Source organism: Geotrypetes seraphini, chromosome 3, assembly GCF_902459505.1.
Source record: "Geotrypetes seraphini chromosome 3, aGeoSer1.1, whole genome shotgun sequence".
NCBI classification, from domain to species: Eukaryota; Metazoa; Chordata; class Amphibia; order Gymnophiona; family Dermophiidae; genus Geotrypetes; species Geotrypetes seraphini.
In genome coordinates this window covers 88,009,815-88,035,088 of record NC_047086.1, presented here as the reverse complement: position 1 = coordinate 88,035,088, position 25,274 = coordinate 88,009,815, and the positions used below count along the sequence as shown (strand labels likewise).

At 42.7% G+C, this 25,274-nt stretch overlaps 1 protein-coding gene across 9 annotated transcripts in view; it reads right to left on the bottom strand.

Annotated features, from left to right (window-relative positions):
- Window positions 1-25,274, bottom strand: part of ASAP2 (ArfGAP with SH3 domain, ankyrin repeat and PH domain 2) — a 317,096-nt gene that overhangs the window by 124,035 nt on the left and 167,787 nt on the right. For all 9 annotated transcript variants that reach the window (XM_033936956.1, XM_033936958.1, XM_033936962.1 and 6 more), the window contains 4 exons: window positions 19,514-19,617; window positions 19,331-19,400; window positions 12,910-12,997; window positions 8,370-8,418 (listed from right to left, as the gene is read on the bottom strand). In XM_033936956.1, the coding sequence (XP_033792847.1) occupies window positions 8,370-8,418; window positions 12,910-12,997; window positions 19,331-19,400; window positions 19,514-19,617 (311 nt within the window). The remainder of the gene's footprint in view (window positions 1-8,369; window positions 8,419-12,909; window positions 12,998-19,330; window positions 19,401-19,513; window positions 19,618-25,274) is intronic.

Here is a 25,274-nt window from a genome sequence, read left to right as displayed (position 1 = left end):
TATGATCATGTCACACCCTTTTATTATGAATTGCATTGGTTGCCTATGGAAACTCGGGTGTTGTTTAAGTTAGGCTGTTTCTGTTATAAGGCTGTTTATGGTATAGCTCCTTTTTATCTGGTCAACAGATTTTATTTGGCTTCTTACAGACACAGAAGAAAAACTCAACCTCTGTTTAATTTTCCATCTGTCCAGGGTTATAGGAGTAAGAAATTTCTTAATCATACTTTGGCATCTCAGGCAGCTCTTCATGACAATGAATTTCGAACATTACTGCTCACAACCCGTTTTTACAGACATTTTAAAAACTTACTTATTTGATAAATAAGAATGTTGATTTTATATTTATGATGAAGTTTTTTTTATCTTTTTTTTTTTTAAATTTATCTTATGTCTTAATAGATAATAATATTTTGGAACCATGTATTTGATTGATATATGTAGTAGTGTTATTATGAAATTGTACTTTTCGCTGAAATGATTCAATTTTTATTGTTTTGAACCACCCAGAACTGTTGGTCGGGCGGTATATAAGAAAATGAATTATTATTATTATTTCAGAAGACAACTGAAGACCTATCTTTTTTCTAAGCACTTGATTGACTGCCTAACCATCTTATTTTATGTAATATGCTTACTTTTATAATCTTTTGTAAACCGCATTGAACTTCTGGTTACGCGGTTAATAAGCACAATGTTATGTTATGTTATTTTGTTTCTCTAGATTAGAATGATCATGAAATGACGTTAGCCTATTAGCCTCTCCATATTGTCTCACATAAAAGCACAGTTAAAATTGGTGCTCAACAGACTTTGAAAATGCAGTCAACTTTTGAGGGTTACTTGCAAAATCCCCTCCCCTTTTGCTTTCCAAATACAAATCTGATTTTCTAAGAAAGCCAAATTATGCAAATTAGCCATGTTCTTGGATCAAATATAAGTAATTCATCTCAGGAACATGCAGAAATACTGAAAAGTGGACCCGTCTGAAGCAGTCAAGGTCACAGCTCACTGTCTTGAGGTTAACTAGTAGAAAACAGCACCTGATTATTCTTCCATCCTTTGGAAGGGCACATCCAATGCAGGGTAGCACAAAAAAAGTCTAGTAACTTAACTCTGGCACTGTACTTCTGAAATTCAGTTCAACCACAGGCTAGCTTCTAAGGACCTAATTTTTACCAGAGTGGTTATTGCCTACTTTTATTACCTAAAATAACACAACTGCTTCAAAAAGCAAAACAAATCCCAATAATAACGAAACAATAAATCCTGAAAAATTTACAGAATAAGCTTACATCTAGGCTACTTAATAGTGTGAAAGTTTACATCTTCACATTTCAGCCCAATTGTTCTCTCATGCTGCTATAATCAGTTTTTTCCCAGACATTTGAATCAAGACAACTTTATAGCTTTGGCCCTTGTGGTAACTCAGCCACCTCAAGAGAGAGAAGACTTGTGTATATAAATTACCAATGTTTTTAACAAAACAACTTGGAAAAGTACATGAATATCAAATTTAACCCCCACCCCCAAGAAAAACACAAGTGGAAATGCACTAAAATGAACCATAGAAACAAAAGCCTCAACTGTAACCATTTAAATTCTAAAAATATTGCAGCCAAATATAAGAACCCTTTTACTAAAGTTTAGGGCACACTAATAGAATTAGTGTGTACTAGCATTTAGTGTGTGCTAATTCCATTAAAGCGTGCTAAGCTTCAGTTTAGACACCCAGCTGTTTATCTCAAATGACTCTGTGCCACCTATCTTGTTCCTATCTAATATCTGCATTTGGTCCCTCAGTTACAGTCATGTGTGAAAAAATTAGGACACCCCATGAAATATTCAGTTCTTTCTTAAGAAATGTTCACATATCGATGTCAAATCTTTTTTTTATTTATCTCTGGAAAAGCAAGTGATGTAATTGTAGGTAAACAACAAAAATGTTCCTTGATTTACTCATGAAACAAAAGATATCCACAAAATGTTTATTCTAACAGGAACAAATTAGGACACCCTACACCCTAATAGCTAATGTTACCCCCTTTGGCTGAAATAACTGCAGTGAGATGCTTCTTGTAGTCATCTACCAGCCTCTGACATCGGTCTGAGGAAAGTTTGGCCCACTCCTCAATGCAGAATTCTTTCAGCTGTGAGATGTTTGAGGGGTTTCTTGCATGTACAGCCTGTTTCAAATCACCCCTCAGCATCTCAATGGGATTAAGATCAGGGCTTTGACTTGGCCACTCCAGGACTCTCCATTTCTTTTTTTTTCTTTTTTTTAAATTTCTTTATTCATTTTAAAACTTTCAACAAGTAATTCATTATACAATCATATACACTATAATAATACTTATTAATCATACATTCATTGAAATCAAACTATAACTTCACCCTCCCATCCTTCTTCCATTATAATCATATAATTTTATACATATAAAATCATCCCCCCTCCCCCCTATATACTTCAATAATCAAAAGGAGAGAAATAAATTATAAATTACTCAATTATAATTATTCCTTACAATAATTTGTTAATGGCTCCCAGACCTCCATAAACTTTTTATAACTTCCACGTTGGACAGCAATTATTTTCTCCATTTTAAAAATATGGCACAATGAATTCCACCAAAAACTATAACTTAATCTATCATAATTTTTCCAATTCCTCGTAATTTGCTGAATAGCAACTCCTGTCATTATGAGTAAAAACTTACTGTTTTTATTAGATATTTGACTTTTTTTCCTCATTGAAGTTCCAAATAAAATCGTATCATATGAAAGTGCCACTGGATTTTCAAGTAAATTATTAATTTGACTCCAAATAGATTTCCAAAAATTATATATTAAAGGGCAAAAGAAAATAAGAACATAAGAAGTTGCCTCTCCTGGGTCAGACCAGAGGTCCATCGCGCCCAGCAGTCCGCACCCGCGGCGGCCCATCAGGCCCATGACCTGTACGGTGATCTTTGTCTGAACCCTTAAATCCCCCTTGGTCTCTATCTATACGCTCTCTATATCCCATCTCTACCTCTATCTGTATCCCTCAATTCCCTATCTTTCAGGAATTTATCCAATCCTTCTTTAAAACCCCGTAGTGTACTCTGTCCTATCACAACCTCCGACAGCGCGTTCCAGGTGTCCACCACCCTCTGAGTGAAAAAGAACTTCCTAGCATTGGTTCTAAATCTGTCCCCTTTCAGCTTCTCCGAGTGCCCCCTTGTACTTGTGGTCCCCAATAGTCTGAAAAATCTGTCCCTGTCTACCTTCTCGATGCCTTTCATGATTTTGAAAGTCACTATCATGTCTCCTCTGAGTCTCCGCTTATCCAATGTTCCAGCTTCAAGATGACAGTGCCAACATCTCCATTTCTAAGTTTTCAACCAGTCCTTGGAGGATTTACTGGTATGTTTTGGGTTATTGTCATGTTGCAGAGTACTTCAACTTAAATTTTCTTACAGATGGTCTCACATGTTCCTCAAGCACCTTCTGATACACAGTAGAATTCATGGTTGATTCTATGATGGTGAGTTGGCCAGGTCCTGCTGCAGCAAAGCATCCCCAAACCATGACTCTTCCACCTCCATGCTTCACAGATGATATGAGGTTCTTTTCCTGGAATGTTGTATTTGGTGTACGCCAAACATGTCCTCTTTTCTGGTGTCCAAATAATTCAATTTTAGACTCATCTGTCTATAGAACACTATTCCAGAATTCCTGGTGTTTTTCTACGTTCTCTGGCAAACTTCAGTCTGGCCTTGATGTTTCTCTTAGAGAACAAAGGATTCCTCCTTGCACACCTCCCATGCAAGTTAAATTTGTGCAGTCTCTTCTGATTGTAGAGGCATGCACTTTCACATCAACAGTAGCAAGAGCCTGCTATAGGTTCCATGATGACATTTTAAGGTTTTGGAGACTTCTTTTAGCATTTTGAGGTCTGGTCTGCTCTGGGGGTCAACTTGCTTGGACGGCCAGACCTGGCATGTTGGCAGCTGCTTGGAAAGTTCTCCACTTGTACACTATTTTCTGTACCGTGGAATGGCTAATAACAAATTTTTTTGAGATCTTTTTAAATCCCTTACCAGACTTATAAGCTGCTACATCTTTCTGAAGGCCTCAGACAGCTCTTTTGATATCACCATGGTGCTCACTCTCCCCGTAGCAGTCATGAGCACACCAAACTAAATGTCTGAGGTTTAAGTAGGAAAAATCTCCTTCAAAATGCTGAGTAACGATGTTCCAATCATGTGATACACCTGTGTGTGATTTGAGCCACTTTAAGTGGGAGACTATGTGGGGGTGTCCTAATTTATTCTTCAGCTGGAATACACATTTTTGTGGATATCTTTTGTTTCATGAGTAAATCAAGGAATATTACATCACTTTCTTTTCCAGAGATAAATAAAAAAAAAAAAAGATTGTGGGTTGTGTTCATGAGGAGCTAGCTAAAATAAAGGTAGACAAAGCGATGGGGCCAGTTGGTGTACTTCCAAGGGTGCTGAAGGAACTTAGGGAAGTTCTGGTACCTCCACTGACTTCACCTTGTCAATGAGTCTCTAGAGTCAGGAGTGGTACCGAAGGACTGAAGAAGGGTGGATGTGGTCCTTCTACACAAAAGTGGAAGTAAGGAAGAAGAAGAGAATTACAGGCCGATAAGTCTGACTTCTGTGGTAAGCAAATTAATGGAAATACTTTTAAAACAGAGAATGGTGAAGTTTCTGGAATCCTGTGGATTACAAGACCGTAGGCAACATGGATTTACTAAAGGTAGGTCTTGTCAGACAAATCTGATCAATTTCTTTGACTGGGTGACCAGAGAATTGGATAGAGGATTGCGCTAGATGTGGTGTATTTAGATTTTAGCAAAGCCTTTGATAGTGTTCCACACAGATGTCTAATAAATAACCTGAGTACCCTTAGGATGAATCCCAAAGTGACGGGCTGGGTCAGGAACAGGTTGAGTAGAAGGTGACAGAGGGTAGTGATAAGAACATAAGAATTGCTGCTGCTGGGTCAGACCAGTGGTCCATCATGCCTAGCAGTCCGCTCACGCGGCGGCCCTCTGGTCAAAGACTTGCACCCTAACTGAGACTAGCCATACCGGTGCACATTCTTGTTCAGCAGGAACTTGTCTAACTTTGTCTTGAATCCCTGGAGAGTGTTTTCTCCTATGACAGACTCCGGAAGAGCGTTCCAGTTTTCTACCACTCTCTGGGTGAAGAAAAACTTCATAAGTTTGTGTAGGAATCTATCCCCTTTCAACTTTAGAGAGTGCCCTCTCGTTCTCCCTACCTTGGAGAGGGTGAACAACCTGTCCTTATCTACTAAGTCTATCCCTTTCAGTACCTTGAATATTTCGATCATGTCCCCTCTCAATCTCCTCTGTATGAGGCCCAGTTTCTCTAATCTTATGCTGTACGGCAGCTCCTCCAACCCCTTAACCATCTTAGTCACTCTTCTCTGGACCCTTTCGAGTACTACCGTGTACTTCTTCATGTATGGCGACCAGTGCTGGACGCAGTACTCCAGGTGAGAGCGCACCATGGCCCGGTACAACGGCATGGTACAACGGCATGATAAACTTCTCTGATCTGTTCATGATCCCCTTCTTTATCATTCCTAGCATTCTGTTCGCCCTTTTCACTCTGAGGAAACGGATGTTACCAGTGGTGTGCCTCAAACTTCTGTTCTTGGGCCTGTTCTTTTTAACATTTTTATAAATGATATTGCTGAAGAGTAGTCTGGTAAGATTTGCCTCTTTGTGGATGATACCAAAATCTGCAGTAGACATGCTGGATGGTGTGACTAACATGAAGAAAGACCTGGTGAAGCTTGAAGAATGGTCTGAAATTTGGTAGCTAAAATTTAATGCTAAGAAATGCAAGGTCATGCATTTAGGCTGCAGAAACTCGAGGGAACGGTACAGTTTAAGGGGTGAAGAACTTTTGTGCACGACAGAAGAGCAGGACTTGTAGGTGATTGTTTGTGATGGTCTTAAGGTGGCTAAACAGATTGAAAAGGTGATGGCGAACGCTAGAAGGATGCTAGGTTGCATAGGGAGAGGTATGGCCAGTAGGAAAAAGGAGGTATTGATGCCCCTGTATAAGACTTTGGTGAGACCTCATTTAGAATATTGTGTATAATTCTGGAGGCCACACCTTCAAAAAGATATAAAAAGGATGGTGTCGGTCCAGAGAAGGGGTGTTAAACTCAATCAAATAAGGGGCCGAAATCTGAAAAAAAGGCTAAGCCGCAGGACAAATTTTTAATTAAGATAATTAGAGGTCCTTTAATTAAGGTACGCTAACTGATTTAGCACGCCCTAAATGCACACCTTAATAAAAGGATTCCTAAGTGACTAAGGCTTAGTCTTAGTAGAAGTATAGGATTACAACGTCTCCCACCCCACACCAGCTCTGTGGTGTAAATAAAATAAATATTGTAATCACAAAACAGAAAATAAAATCATTTTTTCTTTATTTTGTTGGTCCCAAGCTCTGGTTGTCTTCTGGTAACTCGCTTACCAGGGTCTCCTGCCCATTTGTCATTTTCTTCTTTCTCCCTGCTAACTATCCGTCTTCCATCTCTGTCCTCCCCTTCCATTTCCCTTTGCTCCCCCAGAAGTCTGGCATCTTTCCTTTTTTTCATGTCCATATCCACAGCTACAGCAATGGACCCCACCATCCCCAGATCCACCATCTGTCCTTCTCGCAACTACCCTTTCATCCAGCATCTCCCTCCTTCCTCATCATCCCAGGGTCCACCATCTCACAGTTTCTCTTCCCAACTACCCTCCTATCCAGCATCTCTATCCCCCCTCCACACCATCCCTTGTGTCCAACTTCTCTCTCTTCCTGATCCTTCTCTCTCTCCCTCTCCTCTTTTTTATTTCTTCCCCACCCTCCACTCAGTCCGGCATATGCAAATCTGGACCTCTTCTTCTCTCCCGCTGGGTACTTTTACACCTGGGCCTGCCCCTGTCCAGAAGGCCTGTATGCATTCCCCCCTTCTTCCCGGTCTCACCTTCAGATTTGGGCCGCCGTTCCTACCCTCCCTCCATCCAAGCTCCCTGGTCTCCTCTGGCACGAACTGCGGCTGCTCTTCACTCACGTCTGCCTTTACCTGGCCTCCTCTTCAAAGCAGCCTGCTGAGGATTGCCGGTCGACCTTAGTGAACCTTGCAGGCCACTGTCCACCTCAGTAGTACGTTCTCTCTGACATGATCCCACCCCTCCTCTGATGTACGGGATCGCGTCAGAGGGAACGTGCTACCAAGGTGGACAGCGGCCTGCGAGGTTCGCTACAGCTGACCAGCGATCCTCAGCAGGCTGCTTTGAAGAGGAGACCAGGTGAAGGCAGACGTGAGTGAAGAGCAGCAGCGGTGGCAGCGGTTCATGCCGGTGAGCCAGATTTACTATAAAATGTAAAATGTCTGGTGGGCCAATTTTTAACACACTGTGGGCCCGATTTGGTCCGCGGGCCAGAGTTTGACATGTCTGGTCCAGAGGAAGGCTATTAAAATGGTATGTGGTCTTCATCATAAGGCGTATCGGGACAGACTTAAAGATCTCAATTTGTATACTTTGGAGGAAAGGCAGGAGAGGGGAGATATGATAGACGTTTAAATACCTATGTAAAGTAAATGCGCATGAGTCGAGTCTCTTTCATTTGAAAGGAAGTTCTGGAATGAGAGGGCTTAGGATGAAGTTAATAGATAACAGGCTCTGTAGTGATCTAATGAAATATTTTTTTTACCGAAAGGGTGGTAGATGCATGGAACAGTCTCCCAGAAGAGATGGTGGAGACAGACACTGTTTCTGAATTCAAAAGGGCTTGGGATAGGCACATGGATATCTCGGAGAGAGAAAGAGATAATGGTTACTGCGGATGGGCAGACTAGATGGGCAATTTGGCCTTTATCTGCCATCATGTTTCTATGATATGTGAACATTTCTTATGAAAGAACTTAATATCTCATATGGTGTCCTAATTTTTTCACACGAGTGTATATGATAAGTTGTATTGTAGAATAGTATTAATGTCATATCTATGTTATTTGAAAGTTCTAAAGCTGACATTGCATTATATCTCTGCTATTTAAATTTCAGTGCTATTACGTATATTTTTGAAACTGTTTCATGCTAGTCTGAATAATTTTCAATTTGCTAATTTTGAGTTTACCTCATTCATTTTATTTATATTTGGTGTTTTTACTACTGTTATGCTGTTAACAAAATTGTTAGTTTCATGTTGAATTGTACTTGCTGTACTCTGCCTTATGTGAATCTCTCCATAAAAGAAGTTAATAAATCAAATCAAATAAATAAAAAGGGCCCCATAAAGAGCTAGCAGTAAAAAAGTAGTTCTTACATTTGACACTCTTGCTCATCTTCAGCTTGAAAGTGATATGTTCTATCATCTGCATGAAATTGAAAAAGTGATCTGTTCAGCAAAATTAAGAACACATTTGCTTCTTCAATACATATTTTATTAGATTTTAAATAGATACATAATATATACAAAATAAAGAACAAGTGAACAATACTAATGCAATAAATACCATGTTTCCCTGAAAATAAGGCAGTGTCATATTAATTTTGGGTCCAAAAAACGCATTAGGACTTATTTTCAAGGGATGGCTTATTTTTTTCATGTACAACAATCAACTCTCACTTCCTCTCCTCTATCCCAATTCTTTCTCTTTCCTTTCTCTCACCCCCCCTCCCATGTGCAGCATCTTTCCTCCCCTCTCATCCATCCCCTTGTGCAGCATATTTCTATCTCTCCCTCCTATCCCCCTGTGCGGCAGAACCCCACCAACCCTCCCACCATGAGGCCAACATACCTCCACTCCAAGGCCTCAAAAAACAGAAGCAGCAGCTGACATCAGTGACGTGTCAGAGGGAAGGCTCTGGTGGGAAAGGCCAAGAAGCAGCCCATTCAGAGTGCTGCTGCTGTTGCTGTTTTTGGGGGCCTCGGAGTGGAGGTATGTCGGTCTCAGGGGGTGAGGGTTAGTGGGGTTCTGCTGCACAGGGGGATAGGAGAGAGGAATAGAAAAATGCTGCAGAGGGAAGGCCTGGCCCCGGCAGGGAAGACCATAAAGCAGCCTGTTCAGAGCACTGCCACTGCCATTTTTGGAGGCCCCGGAGCGGAGGTATGTCAGGTCTCACTGGGGTGGGTGGGGGGGTCGCTGAATTGCCGAGTCTGATTTTTTCAGCGAATCAGCTAGCACTAATGTCAGGGATGGAGTCGGGGAGTGTCGGAGACATTTGAGAGGGGCTTCGGGGTCAATCTTAATGGGGTTTATTTTTGCGGTAGGGCTTATATTAGGAGCATCTATAAAAATCATGCTAGAGCTTATTTTTGCGATAGGTCTTATTTTGGGGGAAACAGGAGTAAGATTTCTAAGTGCCAGTTTATGCCATCTTTTGAACATCTATGTTTTTTGAAAATGAGCCACATAGTTTAATTGACTGTAACTCACCTTGAGCTACTACTGTAAAAGGTGTAAAGTTAAATCCAATAAATATTGAATGGATAATTTTAAATGCAATTTTAAGATTAGAGGACTGATTTTATGTATACTGTGAGAGGTTGAGACTTGGAAGAATTCATTATACGAAATTAAAAATATAAAAATATTGATCATTAACAAGATAACATAAAAATTAAGTCTAGTGGAAGTTTTTGGGACATGCTAAACTGCAAACATTTACTTTTCTAAAACCAGTTCAAATACTAAACCCTCACCTATCCATCCTCTTTTCATTGTGATTAGAAATGTTGAACTGATGGAGGGTTGGCATAGAATTCCAGAACAAGAAAAATGCAACAAAAGTCACACAAACTTGAAAACAGTAAACCAAAAGTGGGAGATGTTTGGAACAGATCAAGTCAATCCTCAGTATAAAATGTGCTGGACAAAATGGCTGGAATATAAGTTGTTTGTTAGTCACAATTGAAGAGATCCGATACGGTCCATGTTTCAGCTACAGAGAGCCTACTCAGGGGTCACAAATATATTGGTTGTTGTTTCTGAGAAGCACTTGACGGCAGAAATTTCAAAGCTCAGTCAGAGCTTAGTGGTGAATCATCACTAAGTATTTTGAAAGGAGCTAATTAATGTTAGCTATAACTGTTAAAAAAACCTCTTTAATGAGGATAACAAGAGTACTATACACAGTCACAGATTAATCATCTCATTCTATGTTTAGCTGCCATGTTTCCCCGAAATAAGACATTGTCTTACAGTAATTTTGGATCCAAAAATGCACTAGGGCTTATTTTAGGAGTAGGTCTTATTTTTTCATGTACATGATCATCTCTCCCTTCCTCTCCTTCACCCCAATTCTTTCTCTTTCCTTTCTCTCCCCCACATGTGCAGCATCTTTCCTCCCCTCTCACCCATCCCTTTGTGTCTTCCCTCTACAACATTTTTCTATCCCTCCCTCCTTCCCTCCAATCCCTCTGTGCGGAACCTTTGCAAAGTGCACAGCATCTTTCTTATCCCTCCCTCCCATCTCTGGTGCAGTAGAACCCTTGCACAGCTTCTATCCCTCCCATACAGCATTTTCTATCCCTTCCTCCCTCCCATCTTTCATGCAGAACCCGTGCACAGCTTCTATCCCTCCCTTCTGTACAGCATCTTTCTATCCCTTCCTTGTGCAGCAGAACCCTTGCACAGCTTCTATCCCTCCCTTCCGTGCAGAACCCTTGAGCAGTCCCCCTCCGCCTCACAGCCCACTCCCTACTCACCCTCCCATCCTTTCATCTCTCCCTCCCACCCGAACCCCACCAACCGCAAGACCTACAAAGAGCAGCATCGGCAGCACTCTAAACAGAGTGCTTCGCAGCCTTCTCCTGCCAGGGCCTTCTGTGCACCGCATTACTGCCGGCGGAAGAAGACCGTAAAGCAGCCTGTTTAGAGTGCTGCCGACGCTGTTCTTTGTAGGTCTCACGGTTGGCGGGGTTCCAATGGGAGGGAAAGATGGAAATATGGGAGGGTCAACGGGGGTTCAGTTGTGCGGCGGGGAAGGGGAAACGCTGCTGACAGCGAATCCAGGGACATTCAGGTTAGGCTTCTGGGGACTAAGGCTTATTTTTGGGATAGGGCTTATATTAAGACCTACCCCGACAATCATGCTAGGGCTTATTTTCGGAGTAGGTCTTATTTTCAGGGAAACACAGTAGTTGTAAGAGTATCATAATAACTGCTATAAGTATATAAATTACAGAATTTAAGCAAAGGTTCCCATATTTGGTCAAATCTCTTCAAATTGCCACACTTAACTACAAACATTTTTTCATATTTATCATATAGACCAGTGTTCTTCAACTGCTGGTCCTTAGAACGGTATCAGTCTGCAGAAATTTTCTGCCCATCTGCACAGGGACAGCGAGATCATGGGAGCTCTGACGTTTAAATTCCCAGCTCTCATTACTTGCCTGAAACAGCACCAATAGCGTCAGCTCAGCGATTCACTTAGGCAGCCTTGGGTCCTTTGATGGGTCGTGCCACCTCTGTGGAAAGAGGAAGTTGCATCAGAGGCGGACCGCGACTCAGCAAAAGCCCCAAGGCTGCCGAAGTGAATCGCTGCGCTGACACTATTGGCGCAGTTGCAGGCAAGTACTTAGGGGAGCGGTGGAAAGGAGAGGAAGCCACTGTTTGGATGCTGGGAAGCTGCTGGATAAAGGGAGAGCTACTACTGGACCTGGAGGGAGGGAGGGAGAAGGAGAGATGCTGCTGGGAGGAGAGGAGGGAAAGGGAAGGAAAGAGAGTTACTGCTGGGCAGGGAGGAAATAAGGAAGAAAACAGCTGGCAGGGAGATTAGAAGAGGGGAAGGGGTCAGGGTGGAATGGAGAGATCAGATGAGGGAAAGGGGAGAGACAGAGGAATGAGAAAATAGAGAGATTGATGCTGGGAAGGGGGTCAGCAGAGAAATAATGAGAGAGGGACAAAGATGCTAGATCTAGTGTAGGAGAGATAAAAATTAAGAGAGCAATGAAGTTGGAATGAATCATGTAAAAAGGAGAGCACAGGCTGGATGGAAAGGAGAGAGGGGCAAAGAAAGAAGGCAGATACCATATGGAAGGGGGAGAGAGCAGACAGTGGATGGAAGGGCAGATGCTGGATTGAAGAGACAAAGAGGACAGACCCTGGAAGGAAAAGTGTGAAAAGAAGATGAAAACAGAAACCAGAGACAACAAAAGGTAGAAAAAATAATAATTTTTTTTCTATTTTGTGATTAGAATATATCAGATTTGAAATATGTATCCTGCTAGAGCTGGTGTTAGACATAACTGGGGACTGCAAAGCCCAGGCAGTGCTTCTTTAGCTTCCAGCTGCCTTAGGGCTCTCTCTGACCAGGGGACAGTTGCTCTAGTTGCACTCCCCTAACACTATTCCTGTCATGTGTGACTGCGGTATTCTGTTAGCATGATATTTCTGTAATAATTTGGCTTATTCAGTTTTCTTGATAGTAGAGGGGATTTATGTGAAGGGGAGGGGAGACAAGGGTTTTGTTGATCCTTGCTCTGTATTATTTGTATTTATAAAATGACAATTGTACAGAATATTGGGTTTTTTTATACTTTAATAAAATAAGTTCAATATAAAATCATAACTATTTGAGGCTTGTGCAGATGGGATCAGATGGTTTGCGGGGACTGAGCTCGTGGGGATGGGGCGGAGACCTTTTTTTTTTTAAATTTCAGTCTTAGTTTGCCGGTCCATAAAATGATTCTTTTATTTCTGCCGGTCCATAGGTGTAAAAAGGTTGAAAAACAATGATATAGACGTACCTAATTCCACCAATTATTATATTCCAACTTAGTAATGGTTTCATATGATTTTTTAAAAATAAAAGCATATATTTACGTAAAATAAAAATATTTAAAAAAATAAACTTACGCGATATGAGATCAAAGCTTTTTCTCTCCTCTGGATTTGTTTTTACCTGACAGGTTAAGAGATTGAGCTTTGCAGGGGGTGTGTTCACCTAATTAAAAAAAAAGTACATTAGAAAATAAAATCCAGAGACCCCGTTCAGAAGAAAACTCAGTTTCTCTCATACAATCAAGGAATAAAAAAATGATTTGTTTTACTGTATATCAGACATAACTACAGACTTAATTAGAACTACCGTATATACTCATATATAAGGAAAGATTAGGTACTTACCTTGGTAATCTTCTTTCTAGTAAATAGGAACATCAATCTTGACTAACAGGTTTTAGCCCTTGACTGCAAAATGTGTAGAGAGCCTCATTTACGTACAGGCAGTCCTTGTTTTACGAACATCCGACTTACGTCAGACTCATACTTATGAATGGGAGTCCTGTTCTACCTTTGGCGTTCCAATGTACTCCTCTCCTTCCCTCCAGCGGGTGTTTACCTTCTTCTGGCCGGCTCCATACTCCTTCCAGTCGCAGTCATTTCTCTGCCCAAAGCCGTGGGCAGCGGCTCCTATGCATGTCCTGCAGATGAGCCAGAAGCCTTCCCCATTCATCTTTATCTCACTCCTCTCCCTATGCCCCAAAATTCTCCTCTTTCTTCCATTCCCCGTGTGCACCATCTCTCTTACAAATTCATGCCCAATTCTTCCTTTCTATTCCCTCCCCCACCTCAGCATCTCTTTCCCTCCCTGCTTCCCATCTAAACTAAACTAAACATTAAGTTTATATACCGCATCCTCTCCACAATTGTAGAGCTCGGCACAGGGCTTTGGAATAATCTCACTGCCTCACTGCGGAACTTGGGCTCCTTCCAACTATTTCGTAAGCACCTGAAAACTAGGCTTTTCACAAATATGTAATGCTCTCTTCCCCCCTGTACTCAACCTCCAACCACATTATGCTATTCCTTCTTATATTAAGCTATAGGGCATACTATGAGATGTTTAAAAACTAGGTTTTTTGAACAGCGGTCAAACATTACCCATAGAAGACAATATGATGTACTGACTGGTCATTGTGCTGAAAAAGAACACTCATTTGAGGACTTCAAATCCTTTATACTTGATCATATCCCAGCCACAGCACGTAGAGGAGATGTAAAAACTAAATTATACCAGGGTGAGCAAAGATCAATTTACTTCTTGAATACCATTTGGCCAACGGTTTAAATCAAAAAATAGAATGGTATGCATTTTATTAAGTTATGAACATTTTTGTTCTTTCAATAAAGTTCTGCATTTTTGTTCTTTCAATAAAGTTCTACTTTTTGAGTTTCGGGAGGAAGTGATGTCACGATTATCAGGAGCTATAAGTCAGGCACCATTGTGGAGCCAAATTGTGGACGGAATAGGAGGGAATTCCCTGAAGCAGCCATTCGTTGGTGAAACAAGTGTCTTGTTGGATTTGGACATCAGTTTCTTGTCTTCACTTCAATGCCAGAAATGTGACTGTAGGAAGATCGTTGCGTTTTTGGATCGCGGTCCTGACTTACATCAACAGCTGTGAAGATAAGTGTAACCTTCCTGAAGGTTTTTTTTTCCTGTTCCCTGTGCACAGTGGTGAAATATTTTCCTATTTTGAAAGATTACATTTAGAGAAGTAGTGGAGTTTTTTTTGCATATGATACAGATTAAGAACAGCTAAAAAAACTCATTGGGTTGCCATCTGCATATAAAACTAGTTGAGGCTTTTTTCTCCACTTTACTTAAATGATTTTTCAAAGGATATTTCCACCACTTGGCTTATAACATTTTTGCAACATTTTTTGCTGCAGTTATTTATTTATTTAGATTGTTATTGCTAGCATTGTTTCTAGAGACGTTTAAATACCTACATAATGTAAATGTATATGAGTCGAGTCTCTTTCATTTGAAAGGAAGCTCTGGAATGAGAGGGCATAGGATGAAGTTAAAAGGTGATAGGCTCCGAAGTAATTTGAGGAAATACTTTTTAACAGAAAGTGTAGTAGATGCATGGAACAGACTCCAGGAAGAGGCAGTGGAAACAAGAGTCTGTGTCTGCATTCAAGAGGGCCTGGAATAGGCATGTGGGATCTCTCAGAGAGAGAGCAAGAGATAATGGTTACTGCGGATGGGCAGACTAGATGGGCCATCTGGCCTTTATCTGCTGTTGTTTCTCCTGCCGGGGAATATTGCAGGGGATCGCAGCAGGTTTGGGCAGAAGGGATTGGGCATCTCTTCTGCTGTGATCATTTGGGGGGGGGAATGGTTCCATGTTTCTCTAACCAGCGCTTATGACAGATGCTGGTTAGAGAATTGTGGTTTTAGGCGAAGGAATGATATCTCCCACACCTAAAAGGTCTAGTTTTGGGCATTTGGGACTTGGGCAAATTTTTTTTTCAGGACTAGGGCTTAAAGATAGACATAATGGCATTCTGGGCGTTTAAATGCCTGAACGTAGATAGGCCATTTTGGGGGGGGGGGGGGAAATAATAAATCCCAAAACAAACCCACATTTTGGATTTTTAAAAATGAGAATGGACATTTCCCTGCTGCCTAGTTTGGGTGCCTCGGGCCTTAGGCCAAAAAGGGACTTAAGACGTTTTTTTATTATGCCTCTCCATCTTTATTTAAAGCCTTTACAAATTGTTTCATCAGGCCTAGTTTTATATGTAGTGGTGGCAGTATGATTCTATCTTGTGCTACGAAAGGTTCGTTGATTACATTTTGTCCTCCAACCACCATATATTCCCTCGGAGTCCACTTTTTTTTTTGCCAAATGTTCATGTTTTGCTTTACTATCCCAAAGGCATATCTACTATCCCATAACCATATCTAAGAAACTAGAACTGATGCAGTCTATCCAATGAAAGTTTCTGAATCAGCGACCAAAATAACCCCAGGAACAGGTAAAAAACCCAAGGCAGCAAAAAAAGGAAGGGAACCAATATCTTTCTTTCAAAAAATGGAGGTATAATGTTGATATGTTGCCAAGTGTTGGCGTGCTTGGTTGGTTGGTTTTGCAACTGTTATGATCTTCATTTTTATCTAATTATACAGTTTTGCAAATGTACTGTATTTCTCTTTTACCCATTTAATAAAAATACCTCTTGAAATGACGACAAAAAAGCAAGCTGCTCTACCACTTTTTAAATTATTAGTATCAGTAGCCTTATTCCACCCTGATTAACATGGAGCCCTTTTTTTTTTTTTTAAAGAGGCTCCACCTTCATATATGTATTGTATAAGTTGTCGACCATATTACCATATACAGTCAATCCTCGGTTTGCGAGTAACCCGGTTTGCGAGTGTTTTGCAAGACGAGCAAAACATTCTCGCAAAACGTGTCTCGCAAACCGAGTGTTGACTCGATTTGCGAGCACCCCCCGATAACCGGCATCTCTCCCCCCCGCTCGCAAAGGGCCCCCTCCCGCTCGAATCGGCACCCCCCCCCCGCCCGACCAACTTTAACTCACCCCCCCCTTTGGCACTGGCACGCAGCCCACAAGTGCCGGTGCCGCTTGAAGATCTTCTTCTTCCCAGTCTCTGCCGGCAGAGACTGGGAAGAAGAAGATCTTCAAGCGGCACCGGCACTTGTGGGCTGCGTGCCAGTGCCAGTGCCAAAGGGGGGGGTGAGTTAAAGTTGGTCGGGCGGGGGGTTCCTGTTCTCGCGGGAGGGGGGGCCTTTGCGAGCGGGGGGTAGCCCTTCTCGTGCTGGTGCCAGACAGGGGGGGGGGTGAGTTAAAGTTAAAGATATTTACAGAACAAATATGTCTCTAATTGCTTGTGAAACTTAAAATAGGGAGAACAAACATATCTGCTAAGGAAAAAAATTCCAAGTCTTTTTTTTTTTTTCTATCAGCAATTTTTGTGAAATCTTGAGTTTTAAACCTTTCACTGAGGGAAAGTCCAAAAGAAGATATTCTATACTGTGACAGGAAAACCCTGAACTTACTAATCACAGATATGACAAGAAGTGCTCAGAAGAATGTACTTTTAAAGTTTTATAGACTAAACAACAAATCTAAAACAAAACATGGGCTTCCATTGGCAACCAATAAAGTTACACCATTAAAAAGATATATGATCATATTTTGTCTTTTTAAATATCAATTGTGCAGATGTATTTTATAACAAATCTATATGCCTCTTCCCTTCATCACTATCCCATTAATCCCTTAACTGGAGTTCTGCCTGCCTCTTAGGTCTTGCACACACAATAGGGAGAATTTTGGAGCTAAGGCGTGGCCTAGTGGTACAGCTGCTGTCTCAGCACCCTGAGATTCTGGGATTGATTCCCAGTAGTGCTGCCCAATTCAGGGAAACATTTTTTTGATTCAATTCAGCCTATTGAATCAAATTTTCAATTTGATTTTCCTGCCCAATTGGGTGTTTTTTGTTGTGGTTTTTTTCCCAATATCCTGGTGGGTTTATTTTGTAGCCTCTTCACCCACCCCAACCCCACGCTGGAGCTGAGGTATAAACAAAATAAACAAAAAAAGACTTTTCCTCTCTCTGTTAGGTCTTAGCTCACGCTTGCTGTCTAACACCAGTTCTGGCATACTGTAATCACAAAATAGAAAATAAAATTATTTATTCTACTTTTTGTTGTCCTGTCATTTTATTATTCAAATCATGTTGGTCCCAGGCTCTGGTTTCTGTTTGTCTTTTGTTAACTCGCTCACCAGGGCCTCCTTCCCATTTGTCATTTTCTTCTTTCTCTGTGCTTATCAATTTCTGTACCCTCTCTCCACTGCCATAGTCAACATTTCTTTCACACTGTCTACCATCTCTCTCTCTCCCTGCCTTGTGCCCTGGGTCAAACCTCTGTATTCACCTCCATGCAGCATCTCTCCCTTCCTCCCCTCCATTATCCTGTGAAATGTTTAATTCTCTCCCCATGCACCATCTCTTCCTGCCCGCCACCCTATGTCCAATATTTCTCTCTCTTTCTTTTACATGCATGCCTCCCTCCCCTCCACCATATGTAGAATTTCTCCCTTTCACCTCTTTGTTGCACTCTCTTCCTATCCTCCACGCCATGTCCAACAATTCTTCCTCTCTCCTCCCATGTGCAGCAACTTTCCATCCCTCCAATCCTCCTGTGCTGCACTTCCCAACCTCATCCCCCCCCAAAGATCTGACATACCGCTGGGTCTCCTAATGCAGCAGCAGCGATGGTGGATGGCTAGCATAGGCAGGCTAAAACAGTGGTCACAAACTCATGGCCAGGGGGGCTACATGCTGCTCACCAGGTACTATTTTGAGGCCCTCGGTATGTTTTGTCAATCACAAAAGTAAAATAAAAGTTTCTTGATCATGTCTCTTTAGCTATAAATTACAATCAGTGACACGACAGAGGGAAGGCCCCAGCGGGGCAGGCCATGAACAGTCTGTTTAGAGTCTGCCTCTGCTAGCCATCCACTGCTGCTGCTGCTGTTTTAGGAGGCCCTGAAGATATGTCAGGCCTCTCCGAGGGGGGGGGGAGGCTTGTTCACTGAATCGGCAAGTCCAATTTTCGGGAAAACAAATTGATTTGAATCGATTCATTGAATCGGTGAATCAATTCAAACTGGTGAATTGGGCAGCACTAATTCCCAGCACTGCTCCTTGTGACCCTAGGCAAATCACTTAATCCACAATTGCCCCAGGTAAAAAAATAAGTATCTGTATATATGTAAATCACTTTGAATGTATAACCACAAAATAGTGGTATACAAGTTCCATCCCCTTTCCTTGACTACTCTGTGGAGACTATGGATTTCAGCTTTGTGTCTAAGAACCTGAATTTGTTTTCCAGAACCTCCCTCCCTCCCACATTTCCATAAGTCATTGGTACCCAGGACAGCTGGCTCCTCCCTAATACTATCAAAAACATTATCTAGGTGACACTCAAAATCTGTCATCCTCGTACCAGGCAAGTGACCAAGGAATCCTCACATCCACCAGTCACCCAGCTATCTTTTATGTCTACTGATTGATGGAACGTCCAACTAAAATGGACACCCTAACCTTCCCTTCCTAGCAAGATCCTGGAGAAACATCCTTAATGCGAGAAGATACTGATTGGCTACTACAGCAGTATTGGTAGTCATGGAATTTAGGAGACAGGACAACCATTTTTCATTTGGTTCACCAGTGCTAAAAAAACCTGTGTCTGACCAATGGGATGCATAAGAATGTTGCACAAACAACCTATGGAAAAACTCAAAAACATTATAGCTCTCACATGCCCTTGCTGACTAAACACTGCTGGAACAGACTCTCAGAAAAGCTGCATTCTAATCTCTCAGCCACAAGCTGCCTTATTTGGCTCACATAATAAATGCCAAAAGACAGAAATTAGCAAGGTTAAAGTTAGCCCAAATAGTTAAGCCTAGAAGTAGTCAATATCCATACAGTCCCTAAAATACTTACTGTGCTATGTGATATTGTAAGAAAACCGTTCTTAACAGAGCATTTTCTCTTCTGCCATACTTTTCGTATTCTTAAAAGACAGGGAAAAAAAAAAGTCTCACACAAAAATATTTTACTCCTGCTGTTATTGAACATAACAAAAATGTAATTAAATCAGCTATATCCTAAGATAAAGTTACATACCCATCACTTTTCTTATACAAGCTTCCACTTCTTTCAGTGCCATGCTCTTTGTTTCCTTGAGGCTGATGCAGACTATATGCAGCACTTTGACGTATTTGTGAATCCTGAAGAATTGTAAAGAATTTGTTATAAGCAGAATACAACAATTAATGTGTTTACCAACTGCATACAATTTAACAAACACAACTAATATCTGCAGTGGTAACAAGTTCTACAACATTATATGTTTGATCAGTCAGTAAATCACTATTTTTGGCCTGTATCCATATTCTTCTAAGAGTACAATAGCAGGATACCTTCAGTTCTACTACCAATTTCATTGCTATTTATATTGTATTATGAGTACACGTCTCCCTCCGTATTCACAAATTTTACACTTGCAATTTTGATCATTCATGGTTTTTGTTTTGATGGCTTCCCCCCACCCCGGTCCCGTGCCCACAGCAATAAGCTTACTTTTCCCTGGCCTGGTTGTCGGACGGCACGCTGTTACTCTTGCCTTTGGCTTGCAGAAAGCTCCAATTGTCAAGTACCTCTTTTTATTGGCCAGCAGCCATCCCAGCACCACCCCCTTCGTCGTGGTAACCCGCTTGATGGACAGGTTTCTCCTGGAACAGGGCTGAGGCGCGCGACAAACAGCGAAGCTTCCTCCCTCCTTTTCTCCCCTTCTGCAGCACAAGGGGGAATTAGAAACAGTCCTCGGATTTTTAAAAAGCTGCTGGCAGACGCCGCCGAGACGAGAAAAAGAGAAAGCGCAGAACGGATCACTGAGGTGGATGGCGAAGAGTGCAGAGCTGAGCAGAGTCTGGGCAAGTACATAGAAATAGTTATTCGCGATTTCTCCGTAATTGCGGGCCGGCTCTGCCCCTAACCCCCACGAATACAGAGGTAGAAGTGTAATGTTAACTGAGCAAACATGACGAAACCAAACAGCTACCAGCAAAATTTTAAAGCATCACTGGAGGATGGGACAACTGGTCATGTCTGCTATTAAAATGCCCATAATTTGCTATTCCATCAGAAAAGATGGAAGACAAGAATCATCAATATCTGCTTAGGTGCTATTTGGTCAAAAGTAGTGAGAAATGAGGCTGATGCCGGCAAGACTTACCATCTGTTTCCTACTAATGGCAAAGACTGAAAGAAGATTAGCTAAAGCTAGCATGTTAGAACTGAGGCTGATGCTGGACAGACTTCTGCGGTCTGGGTCCCACAAATGGCAAGAGACAAGTGAAGCTTGTAGATCACTGTCACATGCTGCGCACCTCAAGGTAGGGCGGAGATATCTTAAAGAGCAATCTTTTTATTATAAATGTGAGATAAATCAAGCAAAGAAAACTTACTTTTCTAATCTCTTTCCCCATGACACTAATACTTTATGCCTTTATGAGCTTTTAAAATGCCCTTTATAACAGGACTCCTCCTGCCCCTAAACCCTACAGCAGATATGCTCAGTTTAGCCCCAGCTTGAGATCTCTTCTTTTCAGATATTTGTTCTTGCCCTAGTCATCACTTGTCTTGATTACCATAATGCCCTATATCATGGCCTACAGCAGACAAAAATCCACAAACTTCAGTTAGTGCAGAACATGGTCATCAACTTTATTTGCAATCTGAAAAGGTTTGATCATTCCACCTCTTATTTTCCTCCTGAACACTTGCTCCGAATAGCTTACAGAATTCTATTTAAATTAATTATGATTGCCCACCAGGTCTTATATGACTTGCCATTATTCCTCACCTTCCCGCTTAATCCTATTATAAACCAAAAAAAAACCCAACACTTTAATCCATCAACATCAGCTTCTAGTCATCCCCTCATACCATCAGACCTGCTTTGGACTAGAACAGGGGTGTCAAAGTCCCTCCTCGAGGGCCGCAATCCAGTCAGGTTTTCAGGATTTCCCCAATGAATAAGCTTGAGATCTATTAGCATACAATGAAAGCAATGCAAGCAAATAGATCTCATGCATATTCATTGGGGAAATCCTGAAAATCCAACAGGATTGCGGCCCTCGAGGGACTTTTAGACCCCTGGACTAGAGAATGACACAATAAGTATCTATATATATGTAAATATTTTTCCCCGTCCTGGTGAGTTCTTTTCCTGTCCTTGCCCCATTCCTGCAAGCTCTGTACACATCTGCACAAGCCTCAAACACTTTAAAATCTAAGTGTTCAAGGCTTGTGTGGTTAAGGCAGAAGTTACAAGAATGGGGCAAGGACAAGGACAGCGACAAAACTCGTGGGGACGGGGAAAAAATTGTCCCAATGTCATTCTCTAGTGTCAACAAGACATTCCTGCAATATGTTTGTGAGATTTGTGATCCTGCTGGTCTTCAGGGAAAATGTGGCAGAAAGATACAGATAAGTTCTCAGGTACCGTATTTTCACGCATATAACGCGTGCGTTATACGCGTTTTTACCTACCACGCATACCCCTCGCGCGTTATACGCGTGAGCGCGGTATACAAAATTTTTTTTACATAGTTCCCACCCCGCCCAACGCCCGATTCACCCCCCCCAGCAGGACCACTCGCACCCCCACCCCGAACGACCGCTCGCACGCGCTCCCACCCGCACCCGCATCCACGATCGGAGCAAGAGGGAGCCCAAGCCCTCTTGCCCGGCCGACTCCCCAACTCCCCGACAATATCGGGCCAGGAGGGAGCCCAAACCCTCCTGGCCACGGCGACCCCCTACCCCCACCCCGCACTACATTATGGGCAGGAGGGATCCCAGGCCCTCCTGCCCTCGACGCAAACCCCCCTCCCTCCAACGACCGCCCCCTCCCCCAAGAACCTCCGACCGCCCCCCCAGCCGACCCGCGACCCCCCTGGCCGACCCCCACGATACCCCCACCCCCCTTCCCCGTACCTTTGGTAGTTGGCCGGACAGACGGGAGCCAAACCCGCCTGTCCGGCAGGCAGCCAACGACGGAATGAGGCCGGATTGGCCCATCCGTCCCAAAGCTCCGCCTACTGGTGGGGCCTAAGGCGCGTGGGCCAATCAGAATAGGCCCTGGAGCCTTAGGTCCCACCTGGGGGCGCGGCCTGAGGCACATGGGCCCAACCCGACCAAAATAGTATTCACTGGGCAAATTACAAGGCCAGATAGAGGGGGGCCACAGCCACGTGGTGAAAAGCACACCACCAGAAAAACAGCCTTGGTGAAAACTAAGCGGCAAGCATGCTCAGACCATTGCGCATGCTTACAGAGCCGGGAGCAGGGCAGGGCGGGCGAAAGGAGTGTCGGGACAGCGCACGGAGAGGCGGGGCAGTGCACGGAAAGTCAGGGCGGGTGAACGGAGAGTCGGGACAGCGCACGGAGAGTCGGGGTAGTGCACGGAAAGTCAGGGAGGGTGAACGGAGAGTCGGGACAGCGCACGGAGAGGCGGGGCAGTGCACGGAAAGTCAGGGAGGGTGAACGGATAGTCGGGACAGCGCACGGAGAGTCGGGGAGGGCGAAAGGAGAGTCGGGGTGGCCAGAGGAGAGTCGGGGCGGGCGAAAGGACAGTCGGGCTGCATGCGCGGTATACCCGTGAGCGCGGTATACAAAAGTTTTTGTACATAAAATCGTGGTTTCTGCGCGCTATACCCGTGTGCGCGTTTTACACGGGTGCGCGTTATCTGCGTGAAAATACGGTAGTTGTTTTTTTTTTAATTTATCAAATTTTACATCATTATCATTTATACAGATAACAATAAAGAAAGGAAGATCACAAGTAAAAAAACAGAACCATAACTATTATTAAGACATTTCACTAACTCCTCAAGTCCACATAGATGGGAGAAAATATCCTAGTAATCTAAACAAATCAATCATCAATATAATCCTTGATCAAAGATCAACATTAATGGTGCATCAATACTTTAAACTCCAAATATTAATTCCGTGATGTCTAACTAACTTCATTAAGTTGTAAAAATTGTTCTAACTGAATCGAGTCCCAATATACATATTCAATATCTTTAAATTTTATTAAGCATTTGCAAGGAAATTTTAAATAGAAAGTGGCTCCCAAAGCCAACACTCTTGATTTCAAAGCTAAAAATGCTTTTCTCCTCAATTGCGTGGCTTGGGCCACATCTGGAAAAATCAATACATTATCTCCACAAAATTTCACTTGCTTATTCCGAAAATAAGCTTTCATTATTAAAGATTTATCTATTTCTCTTGCACATGTTATCAATAGAGTAGATCTAGTTTGAATTCTATCTTGAGAATCCTCCAAAAAACCAGTTAAATCAAAATCAATTTGTTCCAACTGATCTACACCCATTTCTGTGGAAATTTTCTTTCTCTGAGGAATATAATATAAATTAGTTATGGGCAAATTCTCTGCGTCAGTTAATCCCAATATTTCCTTAAAGTATTTCCGAATCAATATTTCTGGAGATAATAATTGGGTTCTTGGGAAATTAACTAACCGTAGGTTTTTTGCCCTTTGAAAATTTTCCATTTTCTCAAATTTCATATGAGTAATATGAGAATCTTTAACTGTTGTTGAGGTCACAGCTTGCAATGTAACCACATGAGACTCAGTTGTTCTAATACATTTTTCCATAATTTTCAAGTTAGAATCCACATTTTCCAACTTTTCAATCACCTCCTGTGAGAATTTTACATCCTGAGTCACCACTGACTTTAATAACCCCTCCATTCTAATATTTATTTGCCATAAATCTTTAAGCGTAACCTCCTATGGCTCTACCTGGGAGTCTCTTGCAAATAAAGCCTCATCTTGGAATGATAAGGCTTTAGGTATGGCCCCCTAAATTAATGAGGACGACACCTGTTGCACAGGTACTCCAACAGGTTGAGAACTGGAACCTAAATTAGGATCCAAACCTACTGGAACCTATGGTGGAGGCGGTGGAGTTCTTCCTAGGGGACTAAGAGACGCCCCTGATAGCGAGTCAACTCCCTGACTTTGGCCCAAGGCACTGGTTGAAACAAGGTGTCTTTCTATGAGACCAGGCAAATTAGGTGTTGATACTTTTGGTTTCCCCTTTCTTTTCCCCATAGTAATTCAAAAATACATACAATTAGTATTGCTTCCTTTGTCTCCCAGAGTCTCCAAGGGGCTCCCAAGGGGCTGGCCCCTTAGGGCACGCCCCTTTGGCCACGCCCTGCGGACGCGCGCCGCAGTCGCGGCGTCCCTTTCACTGGCAATGAAAAGACCCGTGTGATGTCAGGGCAGCCTCCCCCGTAAGTGCCTGCAGAGATCCGCTCCCGACACTCTGACTCAGGCTGTTAGGTGAGTGCTGTAGTCCTGGGCAAGTATAGTCCACCACTTCTGGCACCTCAAATAAAGATATTTTCTCCAGGTAAGTGCAGTCGCAGCGTCCCTTTCACTGGCAATGAAAGGACCCGCGTGACGTCAGGGCAGCCTCCCCCGCAAGTGCCTGCAGAGATCCGCTCCCGACGCTCTGACTCAGGCTGTTAGGTGAGTGATGCAGTCCTGGGCAAGTATAGTCCACCACTTCTGGCACCTCAAATAAAGATATTTTCTCCAGGGAAGTGCAGTCGCGGCGTCTCTTTCACTGGCAATAAAAGGACCCGCGTGACGTCAGGGCAGCCTCCCCCGCAAGTGCCTGCAGAGATCCGCTCCCGACGCTCTGACTCAGGCTGTTAGGTGAGTGCTGCAGTCCTGGGCAAGTATAGTCCACCACTTCTGGCACCTCAAATAAAGATATTTTCTCCATGGAAGTGCAGTCGCAGCGTCCCTTTCACTGGCAATGAAAGGACCCGCGTGACG